This window comes from Chrysochloris asiatica, unplaced genomic scaffold (assembly GCF_000296735.1).
Source record: "Chrysochloris asiatica unplaced genomic scaffold, ChrAsi1.0 scaffold00113, whole genome shotgun sequence".
NCBI lineage: Eukaryota > Metazoa > Chordata > Mammalia > Afrosoricida > Chrysochloridae > Chrysochloris > Chrysochloris asiatica.
In genome coordinates this window covers 7,995,569-8,015,381 of record NW_006408631.1, presented here as the reverse complement: position 1 = coordinate 8,015,381, position 19,813 = coordinate 7,995,569, and the positions used below count along the sequence as shown (strand labels likewise).

Below are 19,813 nucleotides of genomic sequence, written 5' to 3'. Positions count from 1 at the left end.
TTTTTGTGGAAAACTTTATTATGCTTTCAAGTTATTTTCCTCTGAATAAGAAGCTTCATTAGATTAGTACAACTCAGAACAGTGGTCTGGCATTAGATTTACTTCTCGTTCTGTTGTCTTCATTATGTCATGAATAGAACTGTAGTAGAATTCCCCTTAAAGCATTTAGTAAAAAGTGTTTGTTCATTCATTCTGAAAGTGGTTATTGATTGACAACTTTGGGCCAAGCATCAGACTCAGTCTGGGCATTCAGAGATGTATAAAGCAGGTTATTTACTAGTGTTATATTTACCTTAATTCTACAAGCCAAGGTATATTGCGTGTAGTTTTTTCCTGGGATCTAGGCAATCCTGTAGCAAAGTATGTTTAGTCTAAATTACTCTTGACCGTTTCATTTGTCCTGCCTGGTGTGGTGCTTTGTGTAAACACTAAGCTGCAAACCACAGGGTCAGCAGTTCAAACCTACTAGTCGCTGTTTGGAAGCCCAATATGAGCTGGAATGAGTCAGAACCAACTTAACATGTTCAGAACTGACGCAACACCATTTAAATGTAACAACAGCAACAAGTATTAAATAGTAGCACAGTCAGCCTAAAATGACTTTTAAATCTATAAGAAGCTGAGTGTATCTAAGATAGGTTGTTAGCATTGTTTGTTTCCCATGCATTTCCATGGAAAAGTCATGTGGTTTTGCAGAGTTTGTCAATGTTTCCCACTATATCAAAATTACCTGGATGTAGTTAAAATACAGATCTTTAGACCCTCCACACTTACTGTCACAGACTCTGTAGGGAAGAGGGTTGGTAGTCTGTACATGTAAAACAAAACGAAACACAAAACTGTCCCGTGTTGATTACAGCTTTTGAAAAATTGAACAAACAGAAATGTAGCATATAAAAACAACATGGTGGAGTGACATTTTTCATGAGTATATAAAGGAAATATGCATACAGCATGAAAACCAAAGTATGATATTCTATTACATTTGAGATAAAATGATACAGACTGTATCATGTAAACACTTGTGATTCCTCTTTTCATTTTTAAAATATGGGTTATATTCAGAAGTAGGAGAGAGTGCGTGGCTTATGATCAAGGGAGGCAATGGATGATGCATAAGACCATAGTTAGTGTTGGCAGAGCCTGATTAGAGGCTCTGGGCTGTCTCTGCTGTTTATAGGACTATAGAGCCTAAGCTGAGTGAATCGGTAGTAACCAAATCCCCTGGTTGAATATAACCTCACTTACTAGTACTAGTTAAAGAGCGCTGGTAGTGTAGTGGTTATGCATTGGGCTGCTAATCTCACAGTCAGCAGTTCAAAACTACCAGCTGTTCCGCCGGAGAAAGATGAAGCTTTCTGCTCCTGTAAAGATTTACAGCCTCGGAAACCCTATACAGGGTTTCTGTGAGTTGAAACTGACTCCACGCCACATAACAACAACACTAGTACCAGTTGCTGCCCAGTCTAATCTGACTCACTGCAATCCCATGTGTGTTAGACTGATTTTTTTCTTTTTCTGTACCTGTGGATAGGGTACTGACAAGTTGGAATTGAATCAGTGGCAGTGGGTTTTTTTTGGTTCTGGATGAACTTGAACCTCCAGCCTTTCAGTTAGTAGCAGAGCATGTTAACTCTTTACTTGCACTACTTTGGGATTATAACACCATTTATCTGCACTTAAATAAGCTCAGTCTTTGTATGAAATATGATGGGGGCCTATTAAGAACAAAAATTTCACGTACAGACCTGTTTTTCATAGTGAAAGAGTACACTTTCTCTTGGAGAGTTCAGCTGAGACAAACCATTAAAATAAGAATTATCATGAGCATAAGCAGTCAATTTACAATATAAGGTCAGTTTATGCAAAATTGATTTTTCTTAGAAAAATCACAGAAATCTCTAAAAGGTGGTTGATGACTTCAATTAAATAGTTATTTTACCCATACAAACTATTCTAATTAGATGTACTGGTGAAAGAATTTAGCACTGTAATAACTGAGGAGATTTGTTGCTATCAATATGACTTGTCAGTGTATTCAAATAGTATGGTTACAGTACCTCACAAAGTATTGCATATTCAAGACTTTAATGCATACTTTTTACTAAAATAATTATCTCAAAAGAATATAATGTATTTTACCCCCATTTTACACTGTACATTTTCTAGAGATTAAATGTGTCCATTTTTTGTTTTGTGTTGCTTGGGGATGTAAACCAGAAATGTCTTTAAAAGGTTAAAGGTTAAAGGAGAGCTTTGTCACTAGAATTTCTTTACAATGAGTAATCATCCCCATATACATTGGGAGCATGTGGGATTTGATTCATTTAAATTGTAAATTTCCTAAAACATAGGTTTACAAAGCTTAGTTTTAATTGTAATCTATTTGTTATGAGCTAGCTATGAAGATGTTTTACTGGAAACAAAATGTGACTTGAGTTCTTTACATTTATTTTTCTAATAAATCAATGCAAGTAAAAATAGAATTTAAAGCTTTTTGATTCTTCTGGATTCATCAAAGGTAACCATTAAGATAGTATGGCAGCCACCCTAAGAGTTTTAATTTACTATTATGTGATTTGGAGTTCTGATGTGTTACAGAAGGATGAACACTTGACCTCAAGGTCTGTTTGAAATGCAAGGTTGATGATTCAAACTCACCAACCACTTCTCAGAAACCACGTACAGGGTTGCTATGGGTCAGAACTGACACAACAATACTTAACAACAACAATTCTATGGTTTCATAGTATTCTGGAAATTTATACATGTTTAAACGTCAATCTAGAAATATGGTGCTTAGATTGTTAAAATGAATGAATTTCTTTATGCTTTTAAACGTTTATAAATAAAAATCTTGCTTTGGCAGTTAATTTAGGTGAATTTTTACTTGTTCTAAAGCGGGGGTGGGGAATATTCTTTTATGCCAAGGACAATTTGGATATATGTAACGTCATTCATGGGCCATACAAAATTATCAACTTAAAAATTAACCTTCTATACTTGGTAAAACATTCAATGAACTTGCCTCTAATGTGATGGTTGGAGTCCTGGTATGGCACTACAGGTTAATGCACTGGATTGCACGGTCAGTTTTAACCGCAAGGTTGGTGGTTCAAGCTCACAAGCTGCTCCTTGGAAACCCTAAACAGGGTACGATGAGTTGGTACTGACTTGACGACATTTAACGACAACAGCAAATGTGATGGTTAGAACTACGGTTTCCTTGGCAAGGCCAGACCAAATGACTTTGAGGGCTGTATATGGCCTGCAGGCCGGACATTCCTCACCCCTGTTCTGCAGGTATAATAAATATGGACAGTATATTGTGTGAAAAATCCAAGATAGAGTCAAGTGGTAATTTTGCATTATTTTTTTTTTGGGTTTTTTGGTTTTTATTATTTTTTAAAATGTTTATTTTCTGCTTTTGTGTTTTAGGGTCGTTGCTCCAGGGAGAACTGCAAATACCTTCATCCACCCCCACATTTAAAAACACAATTGGAAATAAATGGGCGCAATAACTTGATTCAGCAAAAGAACATGGCCATGTTGGCCCAGCAAATGCAACTAGCCAATGCCATGATGCCTGGTGCCCCGTTACAACCCGTGGTGAGCTTATATTCAGACCTCATTCATTTAAGTTTGTAATTGCTTGTACTCAGCTTCATATTAAAGTGATTGCTTTAGATCAAATGATAGAGCAATATCAGTTGTATTGCATTTTCCAACAAAATTAAGTATCAAACCCTGGAATAATTTTCATACTGTGAAATTCCTTATCTTCTGGCAAAATCGTATGGAAATTAATATTATAGCACTTACCCCTCCTCTAAAATTCTCATCACATTAAATCCAGCAACATGCAGATGTTAAAAGTGCCTTTGTTCTAAAATGGTCATCAAATTTATCAGTATAATGAATGTACATTTTCAAGCTACCTTTAAAGAAATAGTGATTTTAAAAATTGAATTATGAAGTCTTCAGTTTTGAGAAAACTTCTCCCTAGGAAAGAATTACATTTTTGCCCTTTATTTTCTTGGAAAAGAGCCTTTGTTACTACTCTTTAAAAACTTAAAATCATTTTTCAGTCATAATACTAGGAATATTCTGGTAGTAGTGAATCAAAATATTCAAGGACTCAAAAGTTTCATCAGAGGAGAATAGGACAGGCAGACATTTCAAGGTTTAAAAAAACAACAAAAAACTGTGGGTGATCATAGATACTTAATGTTTGTTGAGCAATGCCATGGGTTAACTCTTGATCTGAGGTATATATATGTATTTGAGTTTTTGATGTGTGTGTGAAAAATGACTAATAGTAATTAAATTTATAAAGATGTAAGAGATTAACAATAATTACTTTTAAATATTAAAAAGCTTTTGATATTGATTATAATATATTAATTCCTTATTTAATTGCATGCTGGAATTTGCAAGGATCAGAACATTTGTTAGTCATTTTTCTGACTTATTTATAATCAACATTATGGGGCCATCTGGATGTGAAAATCCACGTTTTCCTGAAGCTATATAATAGTAATTTTTCTAGTACATTAACACCTGAACTCAATGAAATTATGATTTTCTCTTAGAATTTAAGTCAACAATAATTCGGTGGGTGGGGGATTGTATTTCCAGGTAGGAGGGGTTTCCATATTACATCTGTCGTGAAACCGATTATCAATACTATACACTGGAGGTGAGAAAATTTTATAATCAATCTGTCTGTTTTAAGCTTATTTTTGTCATTATTGCTATTTGTTGTTAAGTGCTGTTGAGTAGGTTCTGACTAGCAACCCTGTATAAGATTTCTGAGGAGCGACTGATGAGTTTGAACTGCCAACCTTGTTAAAACTGACCTTGCAGTCAAGTGCTTACCCTTCATCTCCCCACCAGGACTCAGGATTAGGGGTTCCCTTAAAATATAACATCTTCAATTTATCCCTGTGACATCTACTAGTTTCACACTTGTTTATTTGGATAGCATAATTATTCCATTTGGTTTAAAAAAAAACAAAACAAAACTTTGTTAAAGTCATTCTTTGTAAAATAAGATCTAGTTAAAGAAATGTCTTTTAACACTTGACCCTCACATAGAGTTTCAAAGATCTGATAAATCTTTAGGGTGATGACTACCTTAGTTGATACCAGATCTTTCCTTGATACGAGCTACTTTGTTCTACTTAAACATTTATGACCGGCTTACTGCTACACTCCACCCTGCCTGTGGCTCAGAGTGCCTCTGATATCAGCCAAGTGTGGTTCATGGACTGAAGAGGACAGTGAGCTCCTTGCTCACTGTGAAGTCATGGCCCATTTCCTGAGCTAGTCCTTGAGTCTTAATTCCAAGGGTGTTCCAAGGTCATCACATGTGCAGTTATGGAGCAAACTATAAACATTTATGCTCATGTCTTTGGACTACTCGTAACATATTTGTTGTTAACAAATTTATTAAATCGTCGCTTTATGAAGCCACCAGAACATTCTGATGTTTTGGAAAATTCTCTGCTTAGAGAAGGCATTTATCTCTATTAGTTGTGACCACATTCAGACTTTATGTTCATGTTTCTGAATGTGGAATTATTACCCTTCTGCTAAAGGTACTCTGAGATCATATTCTAAAAATATACTTTTTTCAGAGTGATACTGTGTAATAAGTATAGAAATCATTTTAATCAGACAATTTTAAAGCATGTAAGATTTTAATGAGAAAGGTTTAAACCAGGAAATTTGACTTTGAAGCCCACCTGGGACTCTTCCATCCTTTTTGTTATCAGCGCTGTTTAGATGAGGATAATGGCATGGAGATTCAGAAATAAAATGGGATGAGAACTGGAACCTAAATGATGGACCTACAAATAGGAATTATAACAGGGCTGAAAGGAGCCTGGTAACAATACAAGAGGGACTTCAAAAAGTTCATGGGAATGTGGACTTGAAAGATAATTGAATATTCCCACAAACTTTTTAAGTCCCTTCATATGGAATAGAACTTGTCACTCAAAGAAAATTGCCATGAATACAGACAATAGTGTCTAAGGGCATGGTTGGATACAACCCAGGTATTGGTGATATAGAAGGAGTTAATATTGTGTGCAAGTCCAGTCTCAAAGCTGCTGAGTAGGGACAGAACTTGTAATCAAATAGCGAATGGTTTCTTCATTCTAGGGAAGCCAGCCAGCTTGAAAAGTGACCCCAAACAGAAGAAGAGAAGGGACTAGCAAGATCTAAGCAAGTTGTTTTGGTGCTATAGGATAAGCATTGGATTGGTGCCTGCAAAATTGGCAGTTCAAACCTACCTGCTGCTCTTGGAAACCCTCTGCAGGGTCTCTGGGCCTCAGAACTGACTCTGTGGCACACAGCAACAGCAAATATTGTGCCTAAGGAGCCCTGATGGTACTGTAGGCTAAGCACTGGGCTGTTAATCAGAAGGTTGGCGGTTCAATTCTACTAGCTGCTCCATGAGAGAAAGATGAAGCGTTCTGCTCCTGTAAAGATTTACAGCCTCAAAAACCCTATACTGGGTTGTTATTACTTGGAATCAACTCAGTGGCCATGGGTTTGGTTCTTGATTAATTTTGTGCCTGACATGTAGCAAAGCTCAATAAATGTTTAAGGAGCAAAGAAAGCAAATGAGGAAGGAGTTTCTTGAACCTCAAGCCACCCACCCTACAAAGCAAACAAACCAAAAAAACAGGCCGATTCATGGTAGTTTACCTGCCCCAGAGTCCAAAGGAGTCATAATCAGAAACCTTATTAGCACAAGCCCACCATGGAGACTGCAACACAGAAAGAATAAAAAAGTGAGGACATTCTAATTTGCTGTTAGCAAAAGCAGCCAAGGACTTAAGAGGGTAATGTTGAGACCGTGAAACATCTGTTTTACCATGCAGTTTGGGCTCTCGTTTTCTCATAAATTGTGAGTCTGTGGTGGTGGTGGTGGCGGTTGTGTGCCGTGGAGTCAGTTCTGACTCATAGTGACTGAATACAGTGTCTGCAGTACAGGAGTGGAGACAATGATCTTTACCCATGGAGCGAATGGTAGATTTGGACTTCTGACCTTGTGGTTAGCAGCCCAGACAGTAATCCATTACTCTACCAAGACTCCTTGAATGGATCTGTAGACTTAAGATATTCAGAACATGACACTGGACTGACTTGGAAATGCAGGAATTCATAGAAGAGTTTTCTGTTTCTGTAGACTTTATAAGGTTGGTACGGTGCTTTAGGATAAGCACTGGACCGAAAGGTCAATTTGAACTGCAAGTTGGCCATTCAAACTCACCATCCACTCCTCGGGAACCCAACACACCGAGTCACTATGAGTCAGAACCAACTTGATGGCACTTAACAACAACAATGAAAACCATCAAACACTCAGAAAGAGGAATGATCATTTTTGGGCAGAAGGAAACATTCTAGGAATATTTACCATAGAGCTGTACCATGTAGAAGTTGATAACATCCCAACTTTAGAAATGAAGATTCAGAGGTTCAACGAGGTTAGGTAATTTGCCCACGTTATAAAGCTAATGGACTTCTGGTGTGGTGCTGTAGGATAAGCACAGGACTTCAAGGTCAATTTAAACTGCAAGGTCGGTGATTCAAACTCACTAGTCACTCCTTGGAAACCCTATACTGAGTTGCTATGAGTCTGATTTCGCTTGACAGCACTTAACAACAACAACAACAAAGCTAGTGTATCACAGGACCGAGTTTTTAACTTAGGGCATTCAAATTCTAGCAGCTAGCATTTGATGGAGGTTGGGAGAAAGCCAACAGTTGTAAATATACCACCAACCAACTCTGGTATAAAACTCATGGAATTCTGAATGTATTTTATGAATTTTATGATAGCCCAGGCAAAGAAAAGTCAAAAGTTACTAGCTTTAGTAAAACTGTTGGAGTTTCTGCCCGCCAGCTTTGCTGTCTCCATATGGTGTAGCGTTTGTTGGCAGGCAGATGCAGAATGCTTTGAAGTCATATTTGTCACACTTATAGGAACATCTAGAATTCTTAAATTGTTCTTAATGCTTTACTCTCCAGTTTATCCATGTAATGTTTAAGAGTGGTTCTGGTAAAATGTCCCCACATCCGTCACCCTGACTTGTTTTCATCCATCCTGCTGTTCTTTCTGTTTGTCTCCATCAAAGAAGGAGCCCTGCATTTTAGCAACAGTGCCATGTTTGTTGTAGTTAAGTGCCATGGATTCAGTTCCAACTCATAGTGATACTGTATAGGGTTTCTGAGGAGCATATGGTGGGTTTGAACCACTAACTTTATAGTTAGTTGTTGTTAAATGCCATCAAGTTGATTCATAGCACCCCTGTATAGGGTTTCCAAGGAACAGCTGGGTGAGTTTGAACCACTGACCTTGCAGTCCAGCGCATTAACCCATAGTGCCATTGGTAGTCCAGTGCTTCTCCTACAGTGCCACACCAGGTTTGTTGATACCTTTTTATTAGAAGGGATAAAAGTAAGTCTTCTTTAATTGTTCATAGTCTCAGTAAAACTTGACTAACATTAGAAACAAAGAAATAAAGCAAGTTTTCATTTGATTTGTTCAGTCAGCAGAATGGTCTAGAAAGAAAGAGGATAGTAATACTTCCCAGGGCTTGAAACCAATGCATTCTGATTTGATCCCCTGTTGAAAATTTGAATTTTTATCCCAAATACACTGAATTAAAGTTTATATTTCAACAAGATTCCACATGATTCTTCTATATACACAATAATATATACCTAAGAATCACCTTGGGGTCTTATGAAAATTAAGATAATGATTCAATATATCTAGGGTGGAGAGCCAAAATTCTCAGCAAGGGTTCAGACCAGAATGGTTCAGAAACCTTGATATTTTAAAAATTTATTCCAGTAATGTGCTGTCTTCTTAGGAAAAATTTAAAGAGTTAGTTGTGACAATTTGTTGATAACTTCCATTAACTTTGGGTTCTATATCTGTATTCAAAATAAGTGGTTGCTGAGACTGTCTTGGTAAAGAGTTGTTTGGTAAAGAGTGGTTTTACACACCTTTATGGTGTGCTGTTAATATTTTTATTGTTTTTTTTTTTTTATTACTTGCAACTGTGCAAGTAATTTCTTTAATAAGTTATTTTTTATTACTTGCAAACACACACACACACAATCTAAAGAAAATCTGATTTTTGAGATTTATATTCCATAAAATCTAGCAGTAATGACTATGTATTATTTTTACATATGTTGTTGTTGTTGTTAAGTGCCGTGGAGTCGGTTCCGACTTATGGCGACCGTGTACAGGGTTTCCGAGACTGTAAATCTTTACAGGAGCAGAAAACCTCATCTTTCTCCTGTGAAACAGCTGGTAGTTTCGAACTGCTGACCTTGTGGTTGGCAGCCCGATTTGTAACCACTACGCTACCAGAGATCCTTACTTTTACATATACTCCCTCCTTTTTATTGAAATTGACAGCCTATTTCACAGTGGGTTTTTTTGGTTTGTTTTTTGGGGGTAGATTTTATTGTTTCCTTAGCAAATTATTGTTCAACAATTTATACACAGTTAGTTACATTACATCGGTTGCCTTTCCCTCAACAAATTACTGCTCTCTACTCTGCCTTCCCCATTTCCGTCCCTCAGTTTCTCTGCCCCTCCATGCCTTTTCAGCTTTGCTTTGGGGCAACTGCTGATAGTTTGGTCTTAAACAGTTATTTTAAGGCGCACATTCCTCCTGGCTGTTACTGATTTATTTTATAGGCCAGTCTATTATTTGGCCACAAGACGATCTCTGAGGATGCCTTCAGTTCCAGGTTAAAAAGGTATCTTAGGGCAGTAGTCTCAGGATTTCCTTGACTTTGTAAGTGTGGTCTTTTTCTTTCTTTCATTTTCCTTTTTGAATGAATTTGAGTTTTATTCTATATTTTCTCTTATTCTAACCAGGACCTTCTATTGTGTCCCTGACTAAAGTGGTCAGTAGTGGTAACAAGGCACCTGCTAGTTTTCTGGTGTTAGGCTAGAGCATTCTATGGTTTGTGTAGACTATTAGTCTCGTGGACTAATTATTTCACTGAATCTTTGGCTTTCTTAACTCGGCTTTGCCCCTGTCAGGAAGAGACCAACAGTTGTATTTTAGATGGTCAGTTATAGCTCTTAAGACTCTAGACACTACTCAACAAATTAGGATGTAGAACATTATCTGTATGAACTCTTAACAATTGACCTAGATGTCCCTAAGACTATGGTCCTTAGCCTTTAAGCCCAATAACTGGGTACCATGAGGTGTTTGGATATGTCTTAGAAGTTTTCCTAACTGTGTTCCCTATGCACTCCATTATGTTGTTGTTAACTGTCGTTGAGTTGGTTTCAGCTCATAGTGATCCTAAGTAGGGTTTCCAAGGCTTTAAATCTTTGCTGGCCAGGAAGCCTCATCATTCTCTCACGGAGTGACTAGTGGACTCAAACCACTGACCTTGTCGTTCACAATCCAGTGCTTAGCCTACAAAGACACCATTCTCCCATGTGCCCCATTATAAATATGTAGAACACACACACACATATATAAAACATACACAGATATGTGTATACAAAGCTATATCTATATATGTATGAACATCTACTCCCATATATACCCTCCCACGTCTATGTAGTATACATATATGCCTGTGTAACCACTCACAGATTTTTAGTTGTTGCTGAATTCTATATGTTATACAGAAAGCAACACTCTGATTACAAGAGATGGAAGGAGGAGGAAGGAAGAGTCACTTACTAGATATTGTTGTTGTTAATGCCATGGAGTCAGTTATGACCCATAGCAACCCTGCATAGGGTTTCTAAGGAACAGCTGCTGAGCTTGAACTGCTGACCTTGTGGTTCAAACTGACTTTGCAGTCCAGTACATTAACCCACAGCACCACATCAGAACTCGTTATTAGACACATTTTAATGCTGGTGAAGAAAAAGGCAGTACACAATATGGGGAAGTCAGCATATGACTAGGGTATTTAAACCTATTGTTTACTTTTTATAAATGTGGTTCCATACAGTATGTGTCCTTTTCCCTTGACTTCCTTCATTTGACAAATGTCCTCCAGATTAATCTGTTATGATTTGTAGACTCATCACTTGACTTTGCTGTTGCATAATATTCCATTGTATGTATATTCCACATTTTTGTTTATCCATGGATGAACACTTAGTTTATTTCCACCATTTTTCTACTGTGAGTAGTACTAAAATGAACACTGATATGCATGTGTCTATTCGTATCACTACTCTTATTTCTTTAGGATGTATGTGAAGGACTGGGATTTCTGTATCACATGTTATCCCTATTTCTAGCTTTGTGAGAAAGCACCATACCATTTTCCATAGTTGTTGTACCATTTTACTCTCCTACTAATAGTGTATAAGAGTTCCAGTCTCCCCACAATCTTAACAACATTTATTGTTTTCTGTTTTTTATTGTTTTGTTTTGTTGTTTTTATCAGTACCATTTAGGCAGGGGGTGAGGTGGTATCTCCCTGTAGTTTTAATTTGTTTCTATCTAATGGTTAGTGAAGAAAATGAAAACAAGTCCACAGGAGCCAAAACATGACTTTAAACATATTGCACCTGAATTTACAGACCATCTCAAGAACAGATTTGATGCATTAGGACACCAATGACCGAAGATGAGTAGAGCTGCAGGATGACATCAAGAACATCACCCAGAAGAAAGCAAAAGGTCATTAAGAAGACAGGAAAGAAGGAATAGATCAAAATGGATGTCACAAGGGACTCTGTAACTTGCTCTCAAGTACAGAGATGCTAAAGTGTATGGAAGTATTGAGGAAGTCATAGAGCTGAACAGAAAATTTCAGAGGGCACCTTAAGAAGAGCATCAAGTATTATAATAAAATGTTCAAAGACCTAGAGTTAGAAAACCAAAAGGAAAGAAACATGCTTAGTGTTTCCATTTCTCAGGCTGAAGAACTGAAGGAAAAATTCAAGTCTTAACATGAAATACTGAAGGATTCATGGACAAAATACTGAATGATGCAGAAAACATCCAAAGAAGATGTAAGGAATACATGGAGTCACTCAACCAAAAACAAATGATCATTGTTCATCCATTTCAAGAGGTAGCATATAATCAAGAATCCATGGTACTGAACAAAGAAGTCCAAGGTGCACTGAAGCTATTGACAAAAACAAATCTCCAGGAATTGATGGAATACAAATTGAAATCTTTTGACAAACTGATGCAGTACTAGAGGCGCAAATTCATCTATGCCAAGAAATTTGGAAAACAGTTATCTGGCCATCTGATTGGAAAAGTTTAGTATTTGTGCCCATTCCAAAGAGAGGTGGCCCAGTGAAGTGAGGAAATCATTGACAATCTCATTAATATAACATTCAAGTAAAATTTTGCTGAAAATAATTCAAAAACGACTACAGCAATACATCAACAGAAAACTGCCAGAAATTCAAGCTGGGTTCAGAAGAGAATGTGGAACTGGAGATATCATTGGTATAGTCAAATGGGGCTTGGATGAAAGCAGATAATACCAAAAGGATGTTTGCTTGTGCTTTACTGACTGTGCAAAGGCTTTCAGCTGTGTGGATCATGATAAGCTATGGATAACATTGCGAAGTTTGGGTATTTCAGCATCTGTTGTACTCACGAGGAACCTTTACATAGACCAAGAGGCAATTTTTCGAACAGAACAAGGAGATATTGAATGATTAGAAGTCAGATAAGGTATGTTCTGGGTTTGTATTCATTCTCCTATGCTTAGTTAGTCTGTGTACTGAACAAGTAATTCAGTTATACCAAGAAGAGTGTGGCATCAGGATTGGCAGGAGACTAATTATGTGATATGCAGATGATGCAACCTTGTTTGCTGAAAGTAAAGAGGACTTAAAAATCTTACTAATAAGCATCAAATAATTACAGCCTTCAACATGGAATCCACCTCAGGGTAAAGAAAGCATAAATCCTCACAACTGAACCAACAAATCACATCATGATAAATGAAGAAAAGATTGAAGTTGTCAAAGACTTCATTTTGCTTGGAACCACAATCAACACACATGGAAACAGCAGTCATGAGATCAGAGGATGTATTGCATTGTGCAAGTCTGCCACACAAGAGCTCTTTAAAGTGTTCAAGAACAAAGATATCAGTTTGAGGACTAAAGGTGCACCTGACTCAAGCCATGGTATTTACAGTAGCCTCACATGCATGTGCAATTTAGACAATGAATGAAGAAGAGTAAAGAAGAGTTGATGCTTTTGAGTTTTGGTGTTGGAGAAGAATGTTGAAAGTACCATGGACTTCTAGAAGAATAAACAAATCTGTGTTTGAAGTACAACCAGAATGCTCCTTAGAAGCAGTATAGTAAGACTTTGTCTGTAATTCGCCAGTCAGATTATCACGAGGGACCAGTCCCTGGAGAAGGACATCGTACTTGATAAAGTAGAGGGTTGGCAAAAAATGGCAAAAAAGAAGAACCCCGCCCCCGGAGAAGGACTTTGTACATGGTAAAGTGGAGGGCTGGTGAAAAAGAAGACCCCCCACCCCCAGCCAATGAGATAGATTGGCATAGTGACAGCTGCATTGGGTTCAGATGTAACAAAAAATTCATGGGATGACACAGGATCAGGCAGTATTTAGTGTTTTTGTGTATAGAGTCACTGTTAGTGGGAACTGACTTGATGGCACCTAACAACAACAATGATGACTAGTGATTGCAAACACATCTTTGTATGTTCCTTAACTGTCTGAATGTCGTATTTTGGTGAAGTATCTGTTCTGGTGTGGAACTGTGGGTAGGTTAATGCACTGGACTGCAAGGCCAGTTTGAACTGTAGGGTCACCTGTTCAAATTCACCAGCTGTTCCTCAGAAATCCTATACAGGGTCGCTATGAGTCAGAACCAACTTGAAGACACTTAACAACAATCTGTTCTGGCCTCTGCCCATTTTTAGTTGCTTACTGTGATATGCAGATGATGCAACCTTGTGTGCTGAAAGTGAGGAGGACTTAAAAATCTTACTAATAAGCATCAAATAATTACAGCCTTCAATATGGAAGCTCTGGTAGCGTAGTGGTTACGAGTCGGGCTGCCAACCTCAAGGTCAGCAGTTCGAAACTACCAGCAGTTCTGCAGGAGAAAGATGAGGTGTTGTGCTCCCGTAAAGATTTACAGCCTCGGAAACCCTGTGCAGGGTCAGTATGAGTTGGAGCTGACTCCACGGTACTTAACAACAACAACTGTGTTTTTGAGATATCACATAGTTTTTTTCAATAAATAACTGTTCCTTTGGTATTTACATTACAACATACTAAATGATTGAAGTTTAGGAATATTAAAGAGAAGGTTAAAAAAATAAATGGATAAAGACTAAAAGTTTTAAAGGATTATGTTACTTGGACACACAATCAACATCCATGAAAGTAGCAGTTACAAAATCAAATCTGCTGCAAAGTAGCTCTTTAAAGTGTTGAAAAATAAACATGTCACTTTGAAGACTTTAAGTTGCACCTTAACTCAAACCATGGAATTTTTAATTGCTTCATATGGACATTTGAAGTTGGACAACGAATTATGAAGACTGAAGAAGAAATGATGCCTTTGAATTATGATGTTGGCCAAGAATACTTAATATACTATGGAGTGCCAGAAGAACAAATAAATTTGTGTTGGAAGAAGTACAGCCAGAATGTTCTTTAGAAGAGACTTCATCTCAAGTACTTTGTACATGTTATCAGGAAGGCCAATACCTGGAAAAGGACTTCATGCTTGATCATTGACAAAGAGAAAGATCCTCAACATGATGAATTGACACAGTGGCTGCAACAGTGGACTCAAACATAGAAATGATTGGTGGGAAGGCTCAGGACTGGGTAGTATTTTATTCTGTTGTACTTGGGGTCACTGTGAGTCTGAACCAACGCCATAGTACCTGACAGCAACAACATGAAAATTGTTGAGGCTTTCTGCTCCAACAAAGATTTAAAGCTTCAGAAACCCTATATAGGGTCACTCTGGAGAACAGGAAAGTTAGTGTAAATATTGTAAAACAAAAACAATTTGAAATAAGCTAACCTTTTAAGATAACATGCTTGTGAAAATAAATGTTAAAGTTTGAGGTGAGAAAGGAAATAACACTAAATCTCACTTTTAATTTAAAAAATTTTTGTACCTTAATCTATTCTATGAAGAGTTAATTCATTTGCTAGTTTGTCTTTGCAGCAGAGGCAAAATGTACAAAATCTGTTAATACATTTGTTAGCAAAGTTTTGTTGTGTATTATATCAATAGATGCCAACTGCAAGGCATATTTGAGCATAGATGAGCAAAGCACTGGACAAGAGATTGTCCTCTTGGAGTCTGAAGTCTAGTTAGAGTAGAAGAGCTGTTCAGGTAAACATTAAATCCTTGTTGCCTTTGTGTTAGTTATGTCTCATGGTGATCCCATGTGTGTCAGAGTAGAAATGTACTTCATAGGGTTTTGAATGGCATGTTTTTCAGAAGTAGATAACCAGGTCTTTCTCCTAGTACATTTCTAGATGGGCTTAGCATGCCAATCTCTCTATCAGCAGCTGAGCTGATTAACATTAGTACCACACAGAAATTCCCAAGCTAATTTATTGATGAATGATGGAGTAGAGTAGTGAGGGTTACTCTGGAAAGAGGGTAGAAAAAAGTCATATTCTTTTTAGTTGAGATATGGGTGGATTAGGGAATCTTAAAGCATGATTAGGAATTAATCAAGTGGGCTAGACAAGAGTAGCAATCAGTGTAGGGGAAGATTCTCATTGTAAAGGAGAGGATCATAGGGGAATACATCCCTCTTAGGAGACCTTGTGTAGAATCAGAAAGTTGGAACTGTTTCTGTTTTGAAATATGAGAAAGTTACATAGTATGTGGTAAAGAAATCACCTAGGAGCTTTCAAAAAATACTGCTACCTGGGTGGTGGTTGTTGTTAAGTGCTGTTGAGTCGGTTCCCACTCATGGTGACCTCATATAAGTTTTCCGAGGCTTTAAATCTTTGTGGGAGCAGAAAGCCTTTTCTTTCTCCCATGGAGCAGCTGGTGGGAGCTAAGTACTCTCAATCCAGTGCTTATCATATGGACGAACTGCATTCTCTGCTACCTTACCCCAAAGATTTGAAGAAGAGAGAGTCTCCTGGGACTTCAGTATTTTACAAGTTCTTCAAGTGATGCCAATAGTCAGCAGGCATTGAGGACCACTGGTTTCAGAGCATATTACTGGTGGTGCAATGTTTAAAGTACTCAACTGTCTACTGAAGACTGGTGGTTTGAATCCACCAGCCACTCTTCTTGAGACAGTTTTGGCAGTCATCTTCCTTAAAGATTATAGCCTTGAAAACCATCTTGGGACAGTTCTTCTCTGTCTGTTGTAGAATAAACACTGGACCTCAAGGTCAGTTTAAATCCCAGGGTCAGCAGTTGGAACTCACCAGCCACTCCTTAAAAACCCTATACAGGGTCGATATGAGTCAGAATCGACTCAACAACACTTAACAACAACACACAGTCACTATAAGTTGGAGTCAACTCAACAGCAATGGATTTGAGTTTTGGTTTTGGAATTACCGAACCACTTGACATCAGACGTTGTTAAATGTCTTCGAGTCGATTCCGATCCATAGTGACCCTGTATAGGGTTTCTGAGGAGTAGCTGATGAGCTTGAACCCCCAACCTAGCAGTTCAAACGACTTTGCAGTCTGATTCATTAGCCCACAGACTCCTGTCATCAGACATGCCTGTGTGTAAATCTTATCTTTCATTCACTTATTAATTTTTTTTTATTATGGGTTCATAATCTCTCTGAACCTGTTTGTTTAGTTGCACTCATGAAGTTAATAATATGCACCTGTCATCCATCCATCCATCCATCCATCCATTCAGTTACTCAAACATCCACTCAACAAATATTTGAGTGCCTACTGTATACCAGGAATTGTTCTAGGTGCTGGAGACTCAGTAGTGATGATACCAATAGAGCTCCCCACTGCCCAAAATAAAACCCAAAAAGTTGTTCACTTGGAGTTTATGCTCTACTGTGACGAGGTTTAAACACAGCAATATAGGCAAAGCTCTTAACACAATGCTAACGCGCAAACAACGGAGGGAATTACTAGTAATAATCCTGTTTCTACATAGTTAACCAGGGTTATAATGTGGTATTGAATTACATTTTGATTTATAATGAAACCTGATTACCTTAATGGAAGCTGAATGTCTCATTTAAAACAAACCAGTGATTAGTCCAAAAACAGCAACAGAATTAGTAAATTTGTCATTTGTTTTTCTCTGCTCAAGGTGTTCACTGACAAAAGGTAATTATACACCAGCCTTCCTTATGCCTTAGAGGAACAAAAGCAAAACCCAAATTCACTTCTGTGGAGTTGATCCAACACAGGGAAACTTTAGAACAAAGTAAAGCAACCTCATTGGGTTTTCTGGCTGTAAATCAGTGCAGAAGCTGAGTGTCATATCATTCTCTTGAGGAGCAGCTAGTGGGTTTGAACTTAGTTAACCACTGAATTTTGGTCAGCAGTGGAGAGCTTTAACTGCTGCACCACCAGGGCACGCATTACAGGAACATCACTGTCTGTAAATCATTATCAGAAGGCTGTGTAGTTAGTATCACGTACATCAATTATATATTTATATTTTATCTTGTGTATACTTCCGAGAAAATAGGGTGTCACTTGACAGTACTATTGCATTAATGTCCGTCTTTGGGTTTCTGCGAAATCCTGTGCAGGATGGCTTTTGGAATGGAGAACTGGCAGTGGAACATTCAAGTGCTTTAGTAAATGGATTAGGGGCAGTCTGGACCAGCTGTAACCTTCCTCCAACATAGTGCTCTTTGAGACAGAGCGGTGTAACAAACGTATAAAAATGTAGGAATGATGTATTTTTTTGGAGGGGGGCAGCTAGCTTTTAGAATCAAGTTTCAAAATATAAATTTAAATTGTCTGCCTGTTCAGATAATAGCTCTTCCTATTCTGAGAGGGAATGATTTGAGATAATGCTTGCTGAGTAGTTGATATTTCCGATATTTAAAAGCTGCTACAGATTTTATTTGGGGATAGTGTCAGTAGAGTCTTCAGATTTTAATTTTCTCTGCTGAATTAAGTCAGAAAAATCTATCTGTATGTTTATTCTACAGAAGATTGTTGCTAGTTAATGTAAGAAAGTGATTTTAAACCACTGCTTTATATGTATTTGTCGATTATTAATGTTTATTTCTATGAAATTTAACAAATATAAATTTTACTACCACTTATTTATTGAAATAAAGCTGTTTTTGCTTGTTCATTCCAAATAAATGTATAAATTTAACCTCTGCTTCTAAGTGATTATCATAGATAGTATACAGTGACATATAAACATCTCAATAACTTTTTGAAGTAAAAAATTTTAATGCATATTATAAATACACTATTTGGAGTTACATGTTTATTCTTAACAATATAATGCAAAAAAGAATGGTATTCACTGGCGTCTGTTCTCCAAATTCTAATCGACTCTTTTAGTCCTTTATAGTAAATTTCTTAAAATTCTTACATCTTTCATAGAAATCACAAGTGCCGGTCTTGCCTGGGGTATGTGACGGATTGCATGCATCTATGGGATTATGTATATTGCAGTGATAATTATTATAGCGCAAAAGAAATATGCCTTTTTTATTTTTTAAAGTGTAATCTTTATCTAGTTTGGCCCTGACCCAATAAAATGAAACTTAGGTCCTTCTTTTTTTCCTTGGACAGTAGTTTTCACCTGGGGTAGATTTTGCTTCCCAGGAGACATTTGACAATGTCTGGGGACATTTTTGTTCACCACAACTGGGGAATGCATTGACACTCCATAGTGTGCTTTCTATCTGCATTTTCCCAAATAGAAATTCAGGGTCAGCATATACACACTGGGCAGTTTAGACCTCATCTTGCTGCTACCTCGAAGCAACATTAAATCATAACAGTTGGTGAACAGAGCTTGCCCCGGGCTCCAGTTCTTGACAGGTTATTGATTGTTAGTATCTAGAATGCATGAGTGCTTTCCTAGTATCCATGGAAAGCTGCTTTGGGCAGGGATAGAGCCGAGGATCAAAGATGTTACTTTAGGCAACTTCATCGGGCAAGATCCATCAACTTGCAGAGCAGCTCATCATGGCAATCAAATCAATATATTCCGAGACACCATTATCTTCACTTTGAAGTATCAGTGTAGTTTATGTATTAAATAAACTGTCGTTTTTTTCTTAGAAAATATGTGTTTGTTAACTACAAAAGTTTTACCCTAAAATTATTGGTGAGGTCAAAAGAGGCGTGCATCCCTTAGAACGAGATTTCTCAGTCTTGCAGTTACTGGCATTTTGGATCCTATGAGACAGTGTTGGAGAAGGGAGAGCAGTCCTGTGCATTGTAGGAAGCTTAGCAGGGTCTCTATCCACTACATGTCAATAGCATCCCCCAGTCTGACAACTGAAAAATGTCTATAGATATTGCCCAAAGTCCCCAGGGAAACAAAACCTCCCGCTGTGAGCACCACTGTCCTAGAAAAAGGGAATACTTGAATTTCTTTTTATTGGGTCAGGCCAGACTGGGTAAAGGATTTATTTTTGTTTTTAACCATATTTCTTTTGTATTATTATGATTGCTGAAAATGCATCATATATAACATTTTACTTCAAAGTTCTCTAACATACTTCCTAAACTCTGGTACCATCTGACTTCCCATTCCCATCAGAGGGAAGAATTAGCCACAGTCTGTTATCCCTTCAATTTGAAAAAAAAAAATATGTAGTA

The 19,813-nt window shown here is 37.5% G+C and overlaps 1 protein-coding gene across 8 annotated transcripts in view; it reads left to right on the top strand.

Annotated features, from left to right (window-relative positions):
* The window catches only part of MBNL1 (muscleblind-like splicing regulator 1), a 186,093-nt gene that overhangs the window by 129,658 nt on the left and 36,622 nt on the right, over positions 1-19,813 (top strand). For all 8 annotated transcript variants that reach the window (XM_006867973.1, XM_006867967.1, XM_006867969.1 and 5 more), the window contains exon 2: positions 3,439-3,609. In XM_006867973.1, coding sequence (XP_006868035.1) covers positions 3,439-3,609 — 171 coding nt within the window. The remainder of the gene's footprint in view (positions 1-3,438; positions 3,610-19,813) is intronic.